The sequence below is a fragment of the Giraffa tippelskirchi genome, chromosome 1, assembly GCF_054371585.1.
Source record: "Giraffa tippelskirchi isolate mGirTip1 chromosome 1, T2T-mGirTip1v1.2.pri, whole genome shotgun sequence".
Taxonomy (NCBI): Eukaryota; Metazoa; Chordata; class Mammalia; order Artiodactyla; family Giraffidae; genus Giraffa; species Giraffa tippelskirchi.
This window is the reverse complement of record NC_137275.1, coordinates 13,461,858-13,478,934: the sequence shown is the minus strand read 5'-3', so window position 1 is coordinate 13,478,934 and position 17,077 is coordinate 13,461,858. Positions and strand designations below refer to the sequence as shown.

The 17,077-nt window shown below is 53.2% G+C and overlaps 1 protein-coding gene across 5 annotated transcripts in view; it reads left to right on the top strand.

Moving 5' to 3' along the window:
- Positions 1–431: 431 nt before the first annotated feature.
- The window catches only part of CRMP1 (collapsin response mediator protein 1), a 62,093-nt gene continuing 45,447 nt past the window's right edge, over positions 432–17,077 (top strand). The window contains exons 1-2 of one of the 5 annotated variants that reach the window (XM_081495335.1): positions 432–687; positions 781–812. In XM_081495335.1, coding sequence (XP_081351461.1) covers positions 432–687; positions 781–812 — 288 coding nt within the window. Of the gene's footprint in view, positions 813–4,691; positions 5,140–17,077 lie in introns of those variants that run through there. The other 4 variants (XM_081495272.1, XM_081495398.1, XM_081495545.1 and 1 more) reach the window with 4 other exon arrangements.

Here is a 17,077-nt window from a genome sequence, read left to right as displayed (position 1 = left end):
CTGCTGTGCTAATACCAACCTACGTGTGCTTGGCAGTGTGTGCGTGCCCGTGGTTCGCACCCCTCGCTCTCCTCGCGCCCTGCGCTCGGCCTGGGGGCGGGGAGTGGGGGTGCGGCGAGGGCACTGCGGTTGGGCTGCCCGCCCTCGGCGCTGCGGCGAGGGCACGTCACGGTCCCTCCACGCCCTCGCCGCGGTCCCCGCCTCCCGGTCCTTTGTAGCCGGCCGCGGTGCTCTTCGACAGCCGCCCGGAGGCCCCGCCCCAGCCCCGCCCCGGCCCCGCCCCGGCCCGCACCCCGGCCCGCCCCTGCCCGGGCCGCAGTCGCGCCTGGGCAGCCGCGGGCCCGCACCGAGCGCGGAGCGCGGCGCACGGCGGTGGCCAGGGCCGCGAGCGAGCGGGCGGGGGCGCGGTCGGCAGCCGGCCTTGGACCGGTATGGCGGACCGGCGGCGCGCATGGAACACGGAGGATGACCTGCCCGTGTACCTGGCGCGGCCGGGCAGCGCGGCTCAGACCCCGCGCCAGAAGTACGGCGGTATGTTCGCCGCGGTGGAGGGCGCCTATGAGAATAAGACCATCGACTTCGACGCGTACAGCGTGGGCCGCCGCGGCTCGGCGCGCACGCCGCGCAGTGCTGGCCGGCTTGATGCGGTCGGCCTGCCGGGGCCCGGCGGCAGCGAGGACACGGCCAGCGACGTGAGCGAGCCCTCGGGCTCGGCCGTCAGCTCGCCGGGCGAGCGCGACGACAGACCTCCCGCGCTGCGCATCCGCTGCCCCGCGCCCCGCGACCTGCCACTCGGCCGGGACAATGGCCAGGTACCCTCGGGGCGCGCGTGGGCCGGACGGAGGGGGCGGGGCGCGGGGCGTGGGGCCGCCCGGAGGCAGTGCCCGGGGGCCGGAGTGCTGGCGGCCGCTGCCCCCGGGCTTGGGGGAGCGCCCAAGGCCCCTCCCCCACTCCATCGTACAGCAGGTTTGGAGAGGTTTGGCGACTCGGTCAGGGTTGGCCAGCATAGTCCGTGAGACTCCAGAGGGTCTTTCGAGATCCAGTTCCCTGCTCCTCCTCTGCAGAAAGGGAGAGATCGAGGTTCTGAGAAGGGAAGTAAGTTGGCTAAAGACGCCACATGGTCCCTTAGAGCCCAGAGGACCCTCTGGGGTTAATTTCATCCAAAGGTCCCCCTTCTCTGCTTTAAGAAGACGAGTAGCTCTGTTCCGCATTCATCCCTTCATTTATTCACTCACTCATGAGGAATTATAAAGCACCTCCTATGTCACTGGCGCCGAGAGAGGTTTAATGAAATGCCTCTGGTCACACGGCTTAAAGCTTAAGCCTTTCTTGAGTGTTGCCTCTGTGTTTTCTGGGGGGAAGGATTTGGTTAAAGGTTGAGATGGTCGGGCAGATAGACCTGGAAACCGCGAACCGCAATCACCCAGACACCTTCAGAGAATGTTTCTGAGTCCCGCACGACGCCAGTGTGCTCGCTTCACAGAGCAAGTTGGAGACAGAGCAGGGGTTTGAACCGGGGTCAGTAGACTTGGAGGTTTTTCTCCTCGTGAAAGCGGGGGAAACATCAGGGAGAGGGAACGCCAGCCCTTGGGCCCTATGGCTCATCTCCCTTTCGCTGGTGGTCACCAGAGCCACTGGGGGAAGATGGCTGGATAGACGACCCAGCTGTGGGATATATGGTCAGGTGCTTGGAGAACGGAAACTGGAGCACCCGACGGCGGGAGAGCCATCGCCTCACCCCAGAACCCCAAGTCTGAGCACTGCCCAGGTCCCAGGCCACTGTGGGTGCTGGGGTCCCTGACTGGCACTCCGGCCCCACCCCAAGCCAGGGTGGGCGCGACAGACTCACTGTGAAAATTAAATCGGTTAATGACGCCAGGTAGCGAGCATTCAATAAACATTCGTCGTGTATTATAAGTTTTATCATTATCATCATTTTTATGAACCCTTCTCCCCTTAAATGTTATGAGAGGCATACAGTGAGGGAGCCGCAGTTTTATCTGGACAGAAATCGGAGGGGGGGGGAGGCTTCCTGGAAGAATGGGGGCTGGGCCGACCTGTGGCTGTTCCGATCCAATAGTGGGTCTCCTCCAGCCCCCATCCTCACATCCCCGGTTTTCTGTCCGGGTAGCTCGAGAACTCTCCGTGGTCCTGAATCTGGCGCCTCACGGAAGGTCTACAATGCGCTGGAGTGGGGGCGAGAGGGGGGCAAGGAACGGAGATATCGGGAGGGTCCCGTCTCCTTGTCCGTATCCCTTTTCTATCTCTCCCTCCCCACCTCCTTCCCTGCTGTCCGACCTCACTTGCGATCCAGGATTAAAAGCCCCAGAGGGAGGCTTCCGGGGCCGCGGACCTAGAAGCCGGGGCCAATACGGGAGAACCGTGGTTTCCAGTCAGGGCTGTGCTTCAGTCTTGAGCTTCAGTTTCTTCATCTGTGAAATGGGGGTGGCATCTCCCAGCCTCTCTCAAGGCGTGGTGGAGTATCCGGGAGGCGAGAGGGCTGTGTGCACAGCCGGGAGCTGTGGAAGAGCATCCATCAGGAGCTGCGGTCAATGTCCCCAACGCCAGCATCGGCCCTGGGCTCAGCCCCGGACGGCTCTGCAGCCGCGCCTCGGCCCTTGGGGACGCTGGTCGCTTCCCTCTTCCACTGCTCCTTCCTCTCCCCCTCTAGCCCGCTCCCCTTTCTCCAAGGTTTCTGGACAAAAGGCAGCGCCTCGGGCGCGCCAAGGACCCCAGAAGCACTCGAGGTTCGGGACCGTGAAGCCAAGGGGCTCGCGGTCTCCCTTGGGGGAGCGTTTTACTCTCTCCAGGCCGAGCGGCCGCGGGGTTGGGGTCCGGGAGCTGGCGGGCCTCGCTGCTCCTGCGCGTTGCAGAGGGTACCCGAGCCCTCCCCCAGCCCATAAACCTCTTTCCTGGGAGGGAGGAGTGGTTTCGGTGGCGCAGGCGCAGCGTCTGCCAAGGCCCAAGGCTGAGCGAATGCGGCGCTTTGTACCGGGGAAGTCCACTTGGGAGCTGTGGTCTGTTTGGCCAATAGCGAACCCGTGCCCCTCCCCCGAGTTCTCGACTCCCACCCCTGGAGCTACCCTGCCCAGACTGGGCCCTGGGGACTCCCTGGTTCGCGGAATCTTAGCAACGCCGAGGAACGGAATATAGAGTGGGGGGAGAGGGAGAGCCCAATTTCCGGTCAGCAGCAAGAATTTAGGACCTAGCTCAGAGCCGAGGCTGAATGAATGAATGTAGGAGAATGACCTCCAGACTAGGTAAGCCAGAACCTGGCTTCCAGATACTGCTCTGCTGCAGCTAACATGCTTTATATCCGAGAGATATTTTACCTGTGTGTCAGCCTCAATTTCCCATCTGTGAAATGGGAAGCTTATGGCCTAATGTTCCTGGAATACTAAACGGTTTCTCGTTTGTGAACATACAACCCCATCTTCATTTTAAGGTTCAGGCATCTCTGGTCTCCGTCCTGGACTGGAGGACTGGCTCCCAGGTGGCGATAGAGGTAAGGGCTTCAGGCCCTAACCTGGGAGGTGGGGGGGCTTTAGCAACCTAGTGCACCCTCCCTCTGGGTGGCATCTTGAAGTATACAAAATGGAATCTTTTAACAGCCTGCAAGGGGTTTGAGTTTTGTAGGGCGGAAGTGACAAGGTCGGCATTTTAATCTGCCTGGAGATTTGGGGCACCTGTCTAGTGTTATGAGGGCTTGTGCTGGGGCTCTCCTTTTTCCTTCGTCAAGTTTATCAAGCCATGCCCAAGCCTGCTCCTCAGCTCTCCACAAAGCACCACCTGGACTATGGGTGCTGGGGTTGGTGTTCACTCTCCACTGGGAACCAGGACTTCCTTTTCCCCCTCCTGATCCCTAGCCTGTCCCGGGGGGCTGTGAGGATCTTAGTGACAATGGTCTGGCCCTGAAATCAGCAATCAGTGTCTGGTAGACAGGCTCCGGGGGTGACCCAGTGGCCCCAATGGCAGGGGGCTGTGTGATGTGAGGGGGGTGGGCTGTAGACGGTAGAGCAGGGGATCTTAGTGACAATGGTCTGGCTCTGAAATCAGCAATCAGTGTCTGGTAGACAGGCTCCGGGGGTGACCCAGTGGCCCCAATGGCAGGGGGCTGTGAGATGTGAGGGGGGTGGGCTGTAGACGGTAGAGCAGGTCAGCCCCTAATTAGGGCCTTGTCTTTGGGGGTCCCTGCTGCTGCTGGGAGGTTCCTACTGAGTCCTCGGAGAGAAGGGTTTGGTAATGGGGGTGGGAGGGGTGGCCGAGAAAAAGCTTCATGGAAAAGCCATTAGAGATGAGTCTGGTAGAGGAGATAAGATATTCCGAGAGAGGGCACAGTTTGAATAAAGGCTTGGACTTGGGGCTGTGCAGCTTGAGCTGTGCAGCGAGTGGCGCAGCAGACAAACGGAGGCTGTGGAATGAGAGGTCAAAGGCGGGTGGTTGCTGGACCGTATCCCCAAACACTCCAACAGCCGAGGGAAAGGGAGGGGGGTTCTGGGCATCCGGCCCACATTCCCTCCCCCACACAGATGTTCCGGGAGCACCCCCCCTTCCCCGCCCAACCATGCGGGACCGCACACCTGTGGCGCTGCCCATGGTTTCCGCCTGCGCATCCGAAGTCCATCTCTGGCTTTCAAAAGAGCCCTGAAAAAACCAGACCTACCCAATCGCGAGAGCGAGGCCGGGGCCCAGCCGAGGGCGTGTGCGCGGGGCGGGGGTCGGCGGGACTGGCTGGGGGGGGGCGGAGTGCGGGGGAAGGGGGTGATCGGAAGGGAAGCGCTTCCTGGTTCGAGGCAAGAGGGGCGAATCGGGCTGGGCTCCGCGCCGCCGGGAGGAGCTGTCTGTCTGCAGCCCCCTCCTCCCGCCCTCGTCCCGCCCTCCTCGCCGAGCCGGGCGGTGCTGGCAGCCGGAGCGGCGGCGGCGGCGGGTGGCGAGCGAGCAGCCGCGGGCATCCGAGACTTCGTGCCTCTCGTCCCTGGGCCGGGGCCTTTGTCGCCGCGCCCGCGGGGAGCGGGACCGAGAGACAGCCGCACCAAGCGAAAGCCAGCCCCACAAAGTCCCCCGGCCGGGCCGAGGGCGCCAGAGGTGGGGAGGAGGGCCATGTCTTACCAGGGCAAAAAGAGCATCCCGCACATCACGGTAAGCCGGGCCCCCGCCCCCAGACCCCCGCCAGTCTCGGTGCAGTGGGGGTTGGGCGCCGCCGGGGTTCGGCCGGGGTTCGGCCGGGGTCCGCAGGGGCTGCCGGCCAGGCTTCCTGCGGCGCGGCGGGTGGGGCGGGGCCGGGCTCGGCTCTGCAGCCCCCTCCCCCCCAGCCTCTGGGGACAATGGTGGGGAGAGGGAGCCCCGCTTGGCGGGGCGGGGCTGGAGCCTCGGGTCCCTCTCCCCTGGGCTTGCAGCCGCCTCCCCCGCGGCCACCGCCCCCCGCCCTCTTCGCCACGGGATGTACCAGAGGATGGCGCGGACTGAGAGGATGCGGAGCTGAACAAAAGAGGGAGGGGCGCGGGGGTCCGAACCCCCTTCTTCCTTGTCCTGGAGCTGAAACTCCAGAGCGGGGCGGGGGGCGGGGGGAGGTGGGCTTTGCACCGTCCAGCTCTGGCCTCTCGCAGCAGCGTTCCTTGTTTGCTAAGGAAGGGAAAGGGTCGACTATCGGCCCCCAACTTCCCGCCCAGACCGGTGGAGTGTAAGTCTGGACCTGGAGACAAGCGCCATGATGGAGGAGCCCCTCCCAGTCCTCACGGCAGCTAAAAATAACCTAATGGAGAGACCCCGGGGGGCTGTGGCCCTGAAAGGGTTAACACGGGGGTGGGGGGGTTAGGAGTGGCGATGGGGGCTGAGCCGTCCTCTGGGTCCCTGGGTGTGGCCGGAAACAAAGGATCCCAGGTCTTTCGGCTTTGTCTCTGGGTGGGGAGCTGAGGGCACAGCGGGGCCCGGAGACCTGGCCTCCATCCCCCTTGCCTGCCGGGCTCTAGAGCTGAACCACACGGTTCCTGAGGAATGCGGACCACGAGTGCTGGGGAAAACCATGGGCCTTGGGTGGCTGGTATCTGAGCAGCCAGGTGCTGGTAGGTGGCCTGCTGGAATTCCATTTCCATGGAATCCTCGAGAAGATGCTTGAGGTTTGAGACAGGAAACCTAGCATCCTGCTTTATCCAGAAGGGATAAAGGCTCAGGGATGGCCCCAGAGCACCTTGAAGAGGGCCACATTAGGTAAAGGGAAACAAACTGATGTTACCCACTTAGCTGCCCAATGTATTGTGGATCTTGTTTTATTCAATCTTCTCAATAAGCCTTCTGAAGCAGGCATTGTCCACCTAAAGCTCTCAGAGGCTGGAGCACTGGGGTGCCATTGAGAGCAAGGTTGGGAGGGGGCTGGCCCTCTTGCCTCTCCAAAAGAGCCCTGCCTCCTGCCCAACTCTGGACTGAGTCTTCCCTTAGAACACTCCTCCTTGGCCTAGCTTGAGGTCTTGTCAGCCAACCTTTGCTGAGTCACATCCAGAGATGTGACCCCCTGAAGATGGGGACCACCTCTTAGCCATCCCTAATCCCTGCCCTCTGAGACACAGAGGCTTACGTGACCAATCCCTTAACGCTGTAGCTGGCTAAGAATCCACAGGAGGGATGTGGTTGTCCTGGGGCCAGGTAGTGTGGGAGGAATGTGTGGAATATTTGTAGGAGCCAGTCCCAGCTTCTGGACTGTGACAGCCATCTCCCTCAGGAGATGGAGGTGATGCAGTAACTGATGAGTTTGGAGGCCTGGGTACCTTTGTGGCTATGGACCACAGCAGGTCTGTATCCTGTACTGGACCCCCGTTTCCATGAAGGAAGTTTAGCAAGATGGTCTTTGAGGTGGGTCTATGGGAACACTGCCTCGGGAGTTGTATGGTTCTGTCTATACAACCGCAGTAGTTTCCCTGCCTACTGGCTGTGGCCCTCTGGAGTGGAGCTGAACTAGCCTGGCTTTTATACCAGATGGACCTGGGTGTTCATCCCTGCTCTGCCTCCTTTCTGAGCCTTGGGGCCCTGCTATCCAAAGTGCGCCAAGCCCTGGCCATTTCACAGGACCCTGGAGCATTCAAGAGGACCCTGGCAAAGGGCTTAGTGTTTGATGGACACACAGCAAGGGCATCAGAACTTCTGGCCGATCCTGCTTCTTCAGTCCTTTGTGCGAAGCAGGCAGTCGACCTGTGTGTCAAAGAGAAGCAGATAGTGTCTCTGACAGCTCCAGTAGTGTGGGGAGGATAGATGCTGAAAATGACCCTTAGTTCCTGGAAAAGTGTCCCTTGACAAGGCATTTGTGTTTGATGTAGTCCACATAGTCCACTCCTGGAGTAGGACATGGCAACCCACTCCAGTATTCTTGCCTGGAAAATTCCGTGGACAGAGGAGCCTGGCAGGCTGCAGTCCACGGGGTCACAAAGAGTCGGACACGACTGAGCCGCTGAGCGTATCGTCCACTCCAGCTAGAAAGCTGTGTGGTTTAGAGAGGGAACCAGAGAGGATGGACTTGGATGGAGCTCCTTTGTAGGACCTGCAGCTTCTTGAGAACCATTTGCTGATAACGCACAAGAAGTGACAAGAACTGGAATGCCATCAGTGAGCGGACGGGCATTGTGGCTTTTCACTTGCTGCTCCCTTAACCTGTTGGATAGCACTCAGTTCGTAGGTTAATAATAGGATCTGGTCTGCTCCACGCACCTTCTGGGTGCTAAGGAAAGTGGGCATGAGATGGGCATGTCTTTCACTTTCCCAGAGTTTAGTAAAGACATACATTTCAGCCTGAAATGGCAGCAAAGTGTGTGTCTATGGGGGGCAGGGTTTGTTATAAGGGAAATACGGGAGGCTTGAGGGGACCACCACAGCGACACCCAGCCTAGTTCTGGAGGGGGAGGAAAGTAGGGAGGAGGGAGGGGATTCTGTGAGAGTCAGGGGAGGCCCTCAGGCAAAAGAGCGTGACCCCTTGGAGAAAATGAAGGGAAGTCAGCATTGCAGAGCCCGACCTCTGCATCTTAGCGCGGCTTCTCTGCAATTAGAGCAAACCTTGGAGACAAGTAAGGTGTTTTTGGCAGCCATGGTGTGTGTGTGGCCTGTGGAGAGACCAAGTAGGGGGGGCTGTCAAAAGGACCAAGATACATCCTTAAGTCCCCTTGATGTCGGGTCTCTGTGCCCCTTCAGTCCTTAGCTCGCTCTTCTGAACAAAGGGGATAAGGTCGCAGCTTTGGCAGTGAAATCAGAGATGGGAGAGAGGGTGTGAGCAGAGGAAGAGAAGGGACACCCCAGACAGGGCACAGTGGGGACAAAGGCAGGGGGACAGCTGAGTCACAGAAACCCTCTTCTATTCACGTTGACTCTGGTGTCTTTTCCTCTATTCTTTGCCTCCGCCTTTTTCTGAGATACTAGAGTAGCCTGATAGAGAAGAGAGAGAAAAAAAAAATGGAAACACTTGGCTTCGGCCCCCAAGGATTGTTTAAAATATTAATAAAGCTCTCTTTCACGTGTGCTTTTTAAAAAATTAATCGCGCAGTCAGGATTAATTTAAAGCGGGTGTTTGGTGCCCACTTGAGTGGTTAAGTGAGTAGGGCATCCTGGGCGTGGCTCTGAACAAACAAAGGCCCAGGGCTGGTGGCCTTGCAGATGTGCTGTGTCCCCACGGAGCCACCGAAGGGGAGGCAGGAGTGTCCACTGAGATGGTTCAAGAATTATTATTATTACGAATAAGACTTCATGCATACTGACCCTCTGTGATTTTCGCAGACCATTATGGCATTCAAAAGGATTTCCAAAAAAAAAAAAAAGGATTTGTGTGATCTTTAGCTGGATTTTCTGATGAAGACAACCTGTTTCTCAAAGAGTAAACTGAGATGACAGAGTCTTTAAAGCTTCTTCGGTGGCCTGTGGAGGAATGAAGAGGTCCATTCAAACAGGGAAGCGTAGATGGTCTGGTCTGCCTGCTAAAATAGTCACTGTCTGATTGAAATCTTTGTGTGTGTGTGTGTGTGTGTTAGGTCAAATATTAAAGGTGAGATGAGCAGGGAAGAAAGTGATCATTAAATAAAAAGTACATCAGACTCAATTATCCGTAGGGTTGCAAAGAGTCGGACACAACTGAAGTGGCTTAGCACACATGCAACTGGTTTAAATATTTTCTAGGGTCAGACTCCTTTGCTGTTGCTGCTGCTGCTGCTGCTGCTAAGTCGCTTCAGTCGTGTCCACTCTGTGCGACCCCATAGACGGCAGCCCACCAGGCTCCCCTGTTCCTGGGATTCTTCAGGCAAGAACACTGCAGTGGGTTGCCATTTCCCTCCTTTGAGAAGCTGATAAAAGCAGTGGAAGCTTTTCCTGCTTCCTCAAAAACACAGACACAGAACATTCAGCATAAGGCATTGGGCTTCACAGGCCAGTATTTAGTGTGTCGAGAGCTTTTACTTAAGTAATCCTGTGAGTTGGGTACTTTGATTAGTTCTACTAACAGGAAAAAAAAAACCCTGAAACACAGAGATTAAGTTCTTACCACAGGTCACCCAGCTAACAACTTGTATGGGGGTAAGCTGTAGTCTCTGGGGTGAAGGATCTCACAGTCTCATGGGTGAAATAGACAAACAAAAATGAGCCAAAAGATGAAGTGCTGTATAGTTGTGAAATGATGCTAATAAGGAGTGCCAGCCCTATGCTATAGGAACTCCAAGAGGTGAACACATGTTCCTGGAGGCAGAGCGCTGCTCCTGACAAGGTGAGCTGGAAACCAATGGGCAGAACTGGTGTGGCAGGAAGTCCAGGTAGCAGATGCCACAGACAAAGGCACAGGGGTATGAAGGTGCGCCTTAGGGAGCCAGTGTGCAGCGCAGTGTGAAACTGCTTCAGTCGTGTCCGACTCTGTGCGACCCTATTGACTGTAGCCTGCCAGGCTCCTCTGTCCGTGGAATTCTCCAGGCAAGAATACTGGGTGGAGTGGGTTGCCATGCCCTTCTCCAGGGGATCTTCCCGACCCAGAGATCAAACCCATGTCTCTTATATCTATCTGCATTGGCAGGAGAGTTCTTTACCATGGGAAGCCTTAGATAACCAGACTATAGTGTGAATAGACAAATAATGGTGCAACGCTGGGATAGGGCAGGGGTCAGACGAGGAAGAGCCTGGAAGGATTACTTTATCCTACGTGTGAGCACAAGCTGGAGAAAGGTTTAAGGAGAGGCACACCATGGTCAATCCCATGAACAGAGGAGCCTGGCAGGCTACAGTCTAGGGGGTCCCAAGAGTTGGACATGGCTGAGCGACTAAGCACACACATGACATGGTTGCATTTGTGTTTCAGAAAGGTCACTGGCTGTTCTGTGGAAGGGACAAGGCAGGCAGCAGGGAGACAGGGAAGAGGGCTGACCTGGGGCAGGTGCAGTGGGAGGTGGAGATCAGCAGGTAGGTATAAGGATACTTCTGGAATAGGTGTTGGGTTTGGGGTGTGAGAGGTTAGAGAGAAGCTGAAGATGGAACTGGGCATTTGAATGAGATTTATTTCCCTGAGTTGCAAGAACTTTAAAAATCAGACAGTAAGCTCTGTCCACACATCAATTCATTTACTTTTTCAAAACCACTCTCTGCCTTATAGATAAAACACTGAAGTACAGAGAGGTAAACGCGCCTAAGGAACAAGGGTAATAAGTGTGGTGCCCACTTAGAGCTCAGGCATTCTGGCCTCTACCCACCGTGTCCTTAGCCAGCAGACAACACTGCTTCCTTGTTAAATGAGATAATAAGTGTGGAAGCATCTGACTCACAAGAGGCGTTGTCAGTAATTGTTAGGTGAATGCATGCGTGTTCAGTTGCTTAGTCATGTCGTACTCTTTGTGATGCTGTGGACTGTAGCCCACCAGGCTCCTCTGTCCATGGCATTTTCCCAGCAAGACTACTGAAGTGGGTTGCTGTTTCCTCCTCCAGGGGATCTTCCTGAACCAGGGATCGAACTTGTATCTCTTGTGTCTCCCACATTACAGGCAGATTCTTTACCATTGTGCCACCCAGGACATCTTTATTAGGTGAATAGGGCTCTGCATTTCCTGTCTTACCACTGGAGAGCCCTTTCCAAGTTTCAGAGCCTTTAATCTGCCTACCCTCTTTTGGCCACACTCTCAGCAGTCTTATCAGAAGGACCAGTGAGATGCATGACATTTGAAATGGGCTTGACATGTATGATCTATTCTTGCTTATTCCCATTCTTCAAAGGAGGGAACTGAGGCACAGGCATCTTAACTAGGAACCCTGGGGTAACTATCACACGACATTGGGTTGTCACTTGGTAGGTACCCAGGGATACTAGGTTCAAATCTGTCTCCACTATCTCCTGGCTGGGTCACCTTGAGTAGATTATGTCACTTCTCTGAGTTTGCTTATTTGTAGCAATAATACCTGCTTCTTAATGTGACTTCAGAATTAAAAATAGGAAAAAATGAATGAGAAATGAAAGTCTGTGTAATGTAACTGGTCCTTTGTATGTACTCAGGAATGTAGTTTTCTTGAAGGCAAAAGATTTTTGTCCAGATTGCTTTATATAAGATAAAAAGCAGATACAAGGAAGTGTAGAAGTGGGTCTCCACATCCATACAGATTTGTCTGGCCTCTCCCTTCTGTAGGAAGCCTGAAGACCTTGCCCGTTCCTGGGGTCATGACAGAGCTGTGTTATTTTAAAACCATATATTCAGTCCATCAGGGAGTATTTGCTGAATGTCTGTTAGGTACGGTGGAACTTGAGATCTCGCTGTTAAAATTGCAGTTGCCATGGAAATGGGCCTGAGCTCACAGAAAATCCTGCAATCCTTGGGGACCACCTGTATTTCTGATTCATGAAGGAGGGTGATGCCGCTGTGCCCCTCCCCATGTGGGTGGAGAACAAATGTGTGTTCATTACATTCAGTCTCAGGCCTGTTGCCACTTCCAGGGTTGCTTTCCTGGAAAGTGTGGCAAAGGGCTGCTGGCTGACAGGCTTTCCCCTGAGGCAAAACCAAAGGCAAATGATTTTTGTGAATTAATAAGAGCATGCAACTGCACTTTAGGTAGCTCTTGCTACTGCAGGGAGGCTGGTTGGGACAACTGTGAGAGGAGCCTAGAAGAAAGAGGGATCTGGTCATTAGGGGTAGGAACAGAGTCATGGGTTTATAAAGTATTTGAGCTAGAAAATCAGACAGCAACTACTAGGGCTGTGGCTCCTGGCACAGGCTTTGGATGGTGTATCAGTTCACTTTGATACAATAATACTGCATAACAAACAACCCCATAATTCTGTGGTTTACAACAAGAGTTACCTGTTGTTCTCAGGTCTGTGGGTGGCAGAGGCTCACCTGGACTCAGCTAGACTTGTCTTTAGGCTTCTATTGGATCAGGTGTGCTTCTCACAGCATCCCATTCTGGGACTCAGACTGAAGGAGGCATCATTCCTTGGGTCCTGCAGTTTTCATGGTGGAGGATGAACTCTCAAAGAAATTGACCTGAAACCCACCCACCTCTTGAAGCTTGTGCTCAGATTGGTGCACTCACATCCACTCTGTTTGTGAATGTCTCTGGTCAAAGCGAGTCATGTGGGCACACCCACAGTCGGTGTGACTGGGAGAGCCCTGCACCCACACTGGGGCATGGCAAGGGTGGGAGGGCAGGAAGGAATGTGAAAGAAATAACCCAGTCTACCACAGAAGGTCTCTGTCAAGAATGTCTGAGGTATTTGTTAATAACAGAAATTCTTGGCCCATAAACCAGATCTGGCAATTGAATATCTTGACAAAAGCACTAGGATTGGAATCACAGTGAATTTGCAGGATCATCTAGTTCTGGTGCCAGGTTGTAAGTTGTATGAGTGGAGGGTGTGCCTGCCTGTCCAACTGAATGTTTGAGTTGCAAGCGTGAGTCAGTGACTTAATGTCAGTTGGTGGCTTGTAGAGTTTAAAGGACTAAGAACTTTCCAAACTCACCTTGACATTTCCTTGCCTTACAAGAAAGCAATTCTACCTGCACTCAATTTGTGGACAAGCACATTTCTACCAAATGGGACTTCCCTTATCTTTTTGAGACTTGATTTTGTGCTTGCCCTTCAGACATGAAGAGATTCTTCATCTTTCAAGGAGTAATTTGTCATTTATTTACTCTGAGCCCCTTCCCACTGATAAATCAGGCAGCCTGATCAGAATCTCTATGCACTTACAGCCTGTAAGTGGATGGAGTTGCCCTCTTTGCATGAAGCCAGTACCTCTATTTTTGGCACTCACTCATCCACTGACAAAATTAAAAGACGCTTGCTCCTTGGAAGGAAAGCTATGACAAACCTAGGCAGTATATTAAAAAGCAGGCACAACAAAGGTCCATAGAGTCAAAGCTATGGTTTTTCCAGTAGTCATGTGATGATGTGAGAGTTGAACCATAAAAAAGGCTGAGCACAGAAGAATTGATGCCTTTGAATTGTGATGCTAAAGAAGACTCTTGAGAGTCCCTTGGATTGCAAGGAGGTCAAACCAGTCAATCCTAAAGGAAATCAATCCTGAATATTCATTGGAAGGACTGATGCTGAAGCTGAAGCTCCTATACTTTGGCCACTTGATGCTAAGAACCGACTCACTGGAAAAGACCCCGATGCTGGGCAAGATGGAACTCAAAAGGAGAAGGGGGCAGCAGAAAATGAGATGGTTATGTAGCATTACCATCTCAGTGGACATGAATTTGAGCAAACTCTGGGAAATAGTGAAGGACAGAGGAGCCTGACATGCTGCAGTCCATGGGGTTGCAAAGAGTCAGACATGACTTTGAGACTGAACAACAACACAATCCACTTACCCCAGATTCCAATGTGTGAACTAGTGAAGCATGGTAGGAGAGGGGATGTGGGGTGTCACAGGCCCTCCCCCCAATTTCTTGAGTGGGATAATTAAAGTATTGAAGCTGTGGCACTCAGTGAGATGTACTTGAAACCAGCTATTACATACATTGTGAAGCATATTTGTTCTGTGGGAATATAAAGATTACAGATATGCAGTGATCTAAGAAAGAAAAGCAGTGAAGAACTCCAAAGATGGGTGAGGTAGGAGGGAGCCAGATCTTCATCATCAAAAAGTGAAAGTGTTAGTTGCTTAGTCGTGTCTGACTCTTTGTAACCCCATGGACTATAGCCCACCAGGCTCCTCTGTCCATGGAATTCTCCAGGCAAGAATACTGGAGTGGATTGCTATTTCATTCTCCAGAGGATCTTCCAGACCCATGGATTGAACCTCGGTTTCCAGCATTGCAGGCAGATTCTTTGTCATCTGAGCCTCCAGGGAAGTCACAATTCATCACAGGGTTTCAGGAAATCTGTTAGCAGGTGCCTAGTGGTGTTTCAGGACCATGGACAGCACACAGTCCTGCTTTCCATTCCTCATTTACTTCATGGAACCTGAAATTTTCAGAACTGTGTCCGTGTGTATACTATTTATTTTGCTGGAATCTTCCACTTCTCCTCCACTTTTCTGCTTCGTGTGTGTGTGTGTGTGTGTGTGTGTGTGTGTGTGTGTGTGTGTGTGTGTGTGAAGTCACTTCAGTTGTGTCCAATTCTTTGTGACCCTACGGACTGTAGCCTGCCAAGCTTCTAGGTCCAAGGGATTCTCCAGGCAAAAATACTGGAGTGGGTTGCCACGCCCTCCTCCAACTTCGTGAGCATCTCATATTTCAGAACCCAGCTCAAACATCCTCTCCGTGATGAAATAGTCACTGCCTTTCTCTGTCTCTGTAATAACAACTTTCACTCTCTAATGTTTTCCAGATAGCAGCCAAGGTTGCTAAACTAGTGACTTTGGGGTAAGTTGTTGGTTTGATGAGAGTGGAACCTCGTTTTTCTTCTAAAGCTCCCCAGACCTTAATGAGTTTTCTGTTCCTCTAACTTTACTTTGGAAATGACAGACTTTATTCCCACCATGCAGGAAGGAGAACAGAATTAAGGGAGGCTTCATGCTTCCCTCAGGACAGTGATGCACAAGATGCAGTGTGATCCAGACCTCGCCTCCTAACTGATGGTTGTTTATTTTTCTCTTGTGTGGGTAGAACTATCAGAAACTATAAAGGCTAATTTTCATAAGTGGCATTCAACATGGTACTTGATGTTCGTGAAGAGAGCAAAGGCATCCTGCCAACACCTGCTCCCTCCTCGCAGTTGAGGGCTGGAAGGGAGATTAGGGTTGGGTTTGGAGAAGAAAGCCTTCCGTTCTCTGTGCTGCTCTTCGGCTCCTCACGATGTTTGACCGTGGAGATGTGATGACCGCCCAGCACCAAGGTGTAGACGGGACCCACCTATATTGAACAACCTCACCTGTATTGAACAGGATTTGTACTAAGCAAGCTTCTGTTCCTGGGGAGCAGGGTTAGACTTTCAGGGAATGTTGAAAGAATAAAAGAGAGATTTCTGATCTGTCAGTCTACTCTGTCCTCCTTTTTTCATTATTTCTCCCCCAGCTTCCTCCCTTTCTTTCTTCCCTCTTCCATTCATTTTCCTTCCCTCTTTACCACTCCTCTACCTCACTCTTCTTTTTTCTCCTCACGCCCTTTGTCTTTTCAAACACTTTCTTCTCCTTTCCTCCTGGCTTTCACCTCCCCTCCCACTCAGCAAACATTTGCTAAAAACTATGTAAGGGCCCTGCGTGGTCCCTAGGGATTTGGAGATACGTCACGCAGAGCTCTTCTGGGAATGGAGGGGTATCCAGCCCAGCAGGAGATGGGCAAGTAACCAATGACCATGAAGTGTGATGAGCATTGTGGGGGAGGGGTGCACAAGGGGCAGTGGGGACATGGGGAGGCACCCCAAAGTCTGCACTGAGTGGAGTCAGATACTACCAGAAAGATCTACCATGTAGAGAGTTTGATATTTTGCATTTCCACCTAACATTTTATTGTCTGGCACTGTGGTTTATCCTTTAAAATCTCTGGGGAGGGACTTCTCTAGTGGTCAGTGGTTAAGAGTCTGCCTGCCAGTGCAGGGGACACGGGTTCAATTCCTGGTCTGGGAATCTAGGATCTCACTTACCGTAGGACAGCAAAGCCCATGCACCGCAACTACTGAAGCCTGCACGCTCCCAGAGCCTGTGCTCTGCAACAAGAGAAGTAGCCCCCACTCACCACAACCAGAGAAAGATTGTGCACATCAGCGAAGACCCATACAGCCATAAGTAAATAAAAATTCCTAGGGAATATTTTAGTAGCTGAGTGTGATGCCATTCAGTTCAGTTCAGTCGCTCAGTCGTGTCCGACTCTTTGTGACCCCATGAATTGCAGCATGCCAGGCCTCTCTGTCCATCACCAGCTCCCGGAGTCTACCCAAACCCATGTCCATCGAGTCGGTGATGCCATCCAACCATCTCATCCTCTGTCGTCCCCTTCTCCTCCCGCCCCCAATCCTACCCAGCATTAGGGTCTTTTCCAATGAGTCAACCCTTCGCATGAGGTGGCCAAAGTATTGGAGTTTCAGCTTCAACATCAGACCTTGCAATGAACACACAGGATTGATCTCTTTTAAGATGGATTGATTGGATCTCCTTGCAGTCCAAGGGACTCTCAAGAGTCTTCTCCAGCACCACAGTTCAAAAGCATCAATTCTTCGGCTCTCAGCTTTCTTCACCGTCCAACTCTCACATCCATACATGACCACTGGAAAAACCATAGCCTTGACTAGACGTACTTTTGTTGGCAAAGTAACGTCTCTGCTTTTAAATATGCTATCTAGGTTGGCCATAACCTTCCTTCCAAGGAGTAAGCGTCTTTTAATTTCATGGCTGCAATCACCATCAGCAGTGGTTTTGGAGCCCCCAAAAATAAAGTCTGACACGGTTTCCACTGTTTCCCCATCTATTTCCCATGAAGTGATGGGACCAGATGCCATGATCTTAGTGATGCCATTAGTGGTGTGGTATCTTGTTGCTCATTCTGGTTTACCTCTTTGTGTATAATTCTTTGACCCTGTTTGGGATATTATCCTGAGGACAGATTCCCAGCACTGAGTTTCTAGGTCAAAAGTCAAGATCTGTGATACAACTTGTAAAAAGGGCTGAGGCATACCCTTACTAAGAAATCCCAGCTTGAAGGA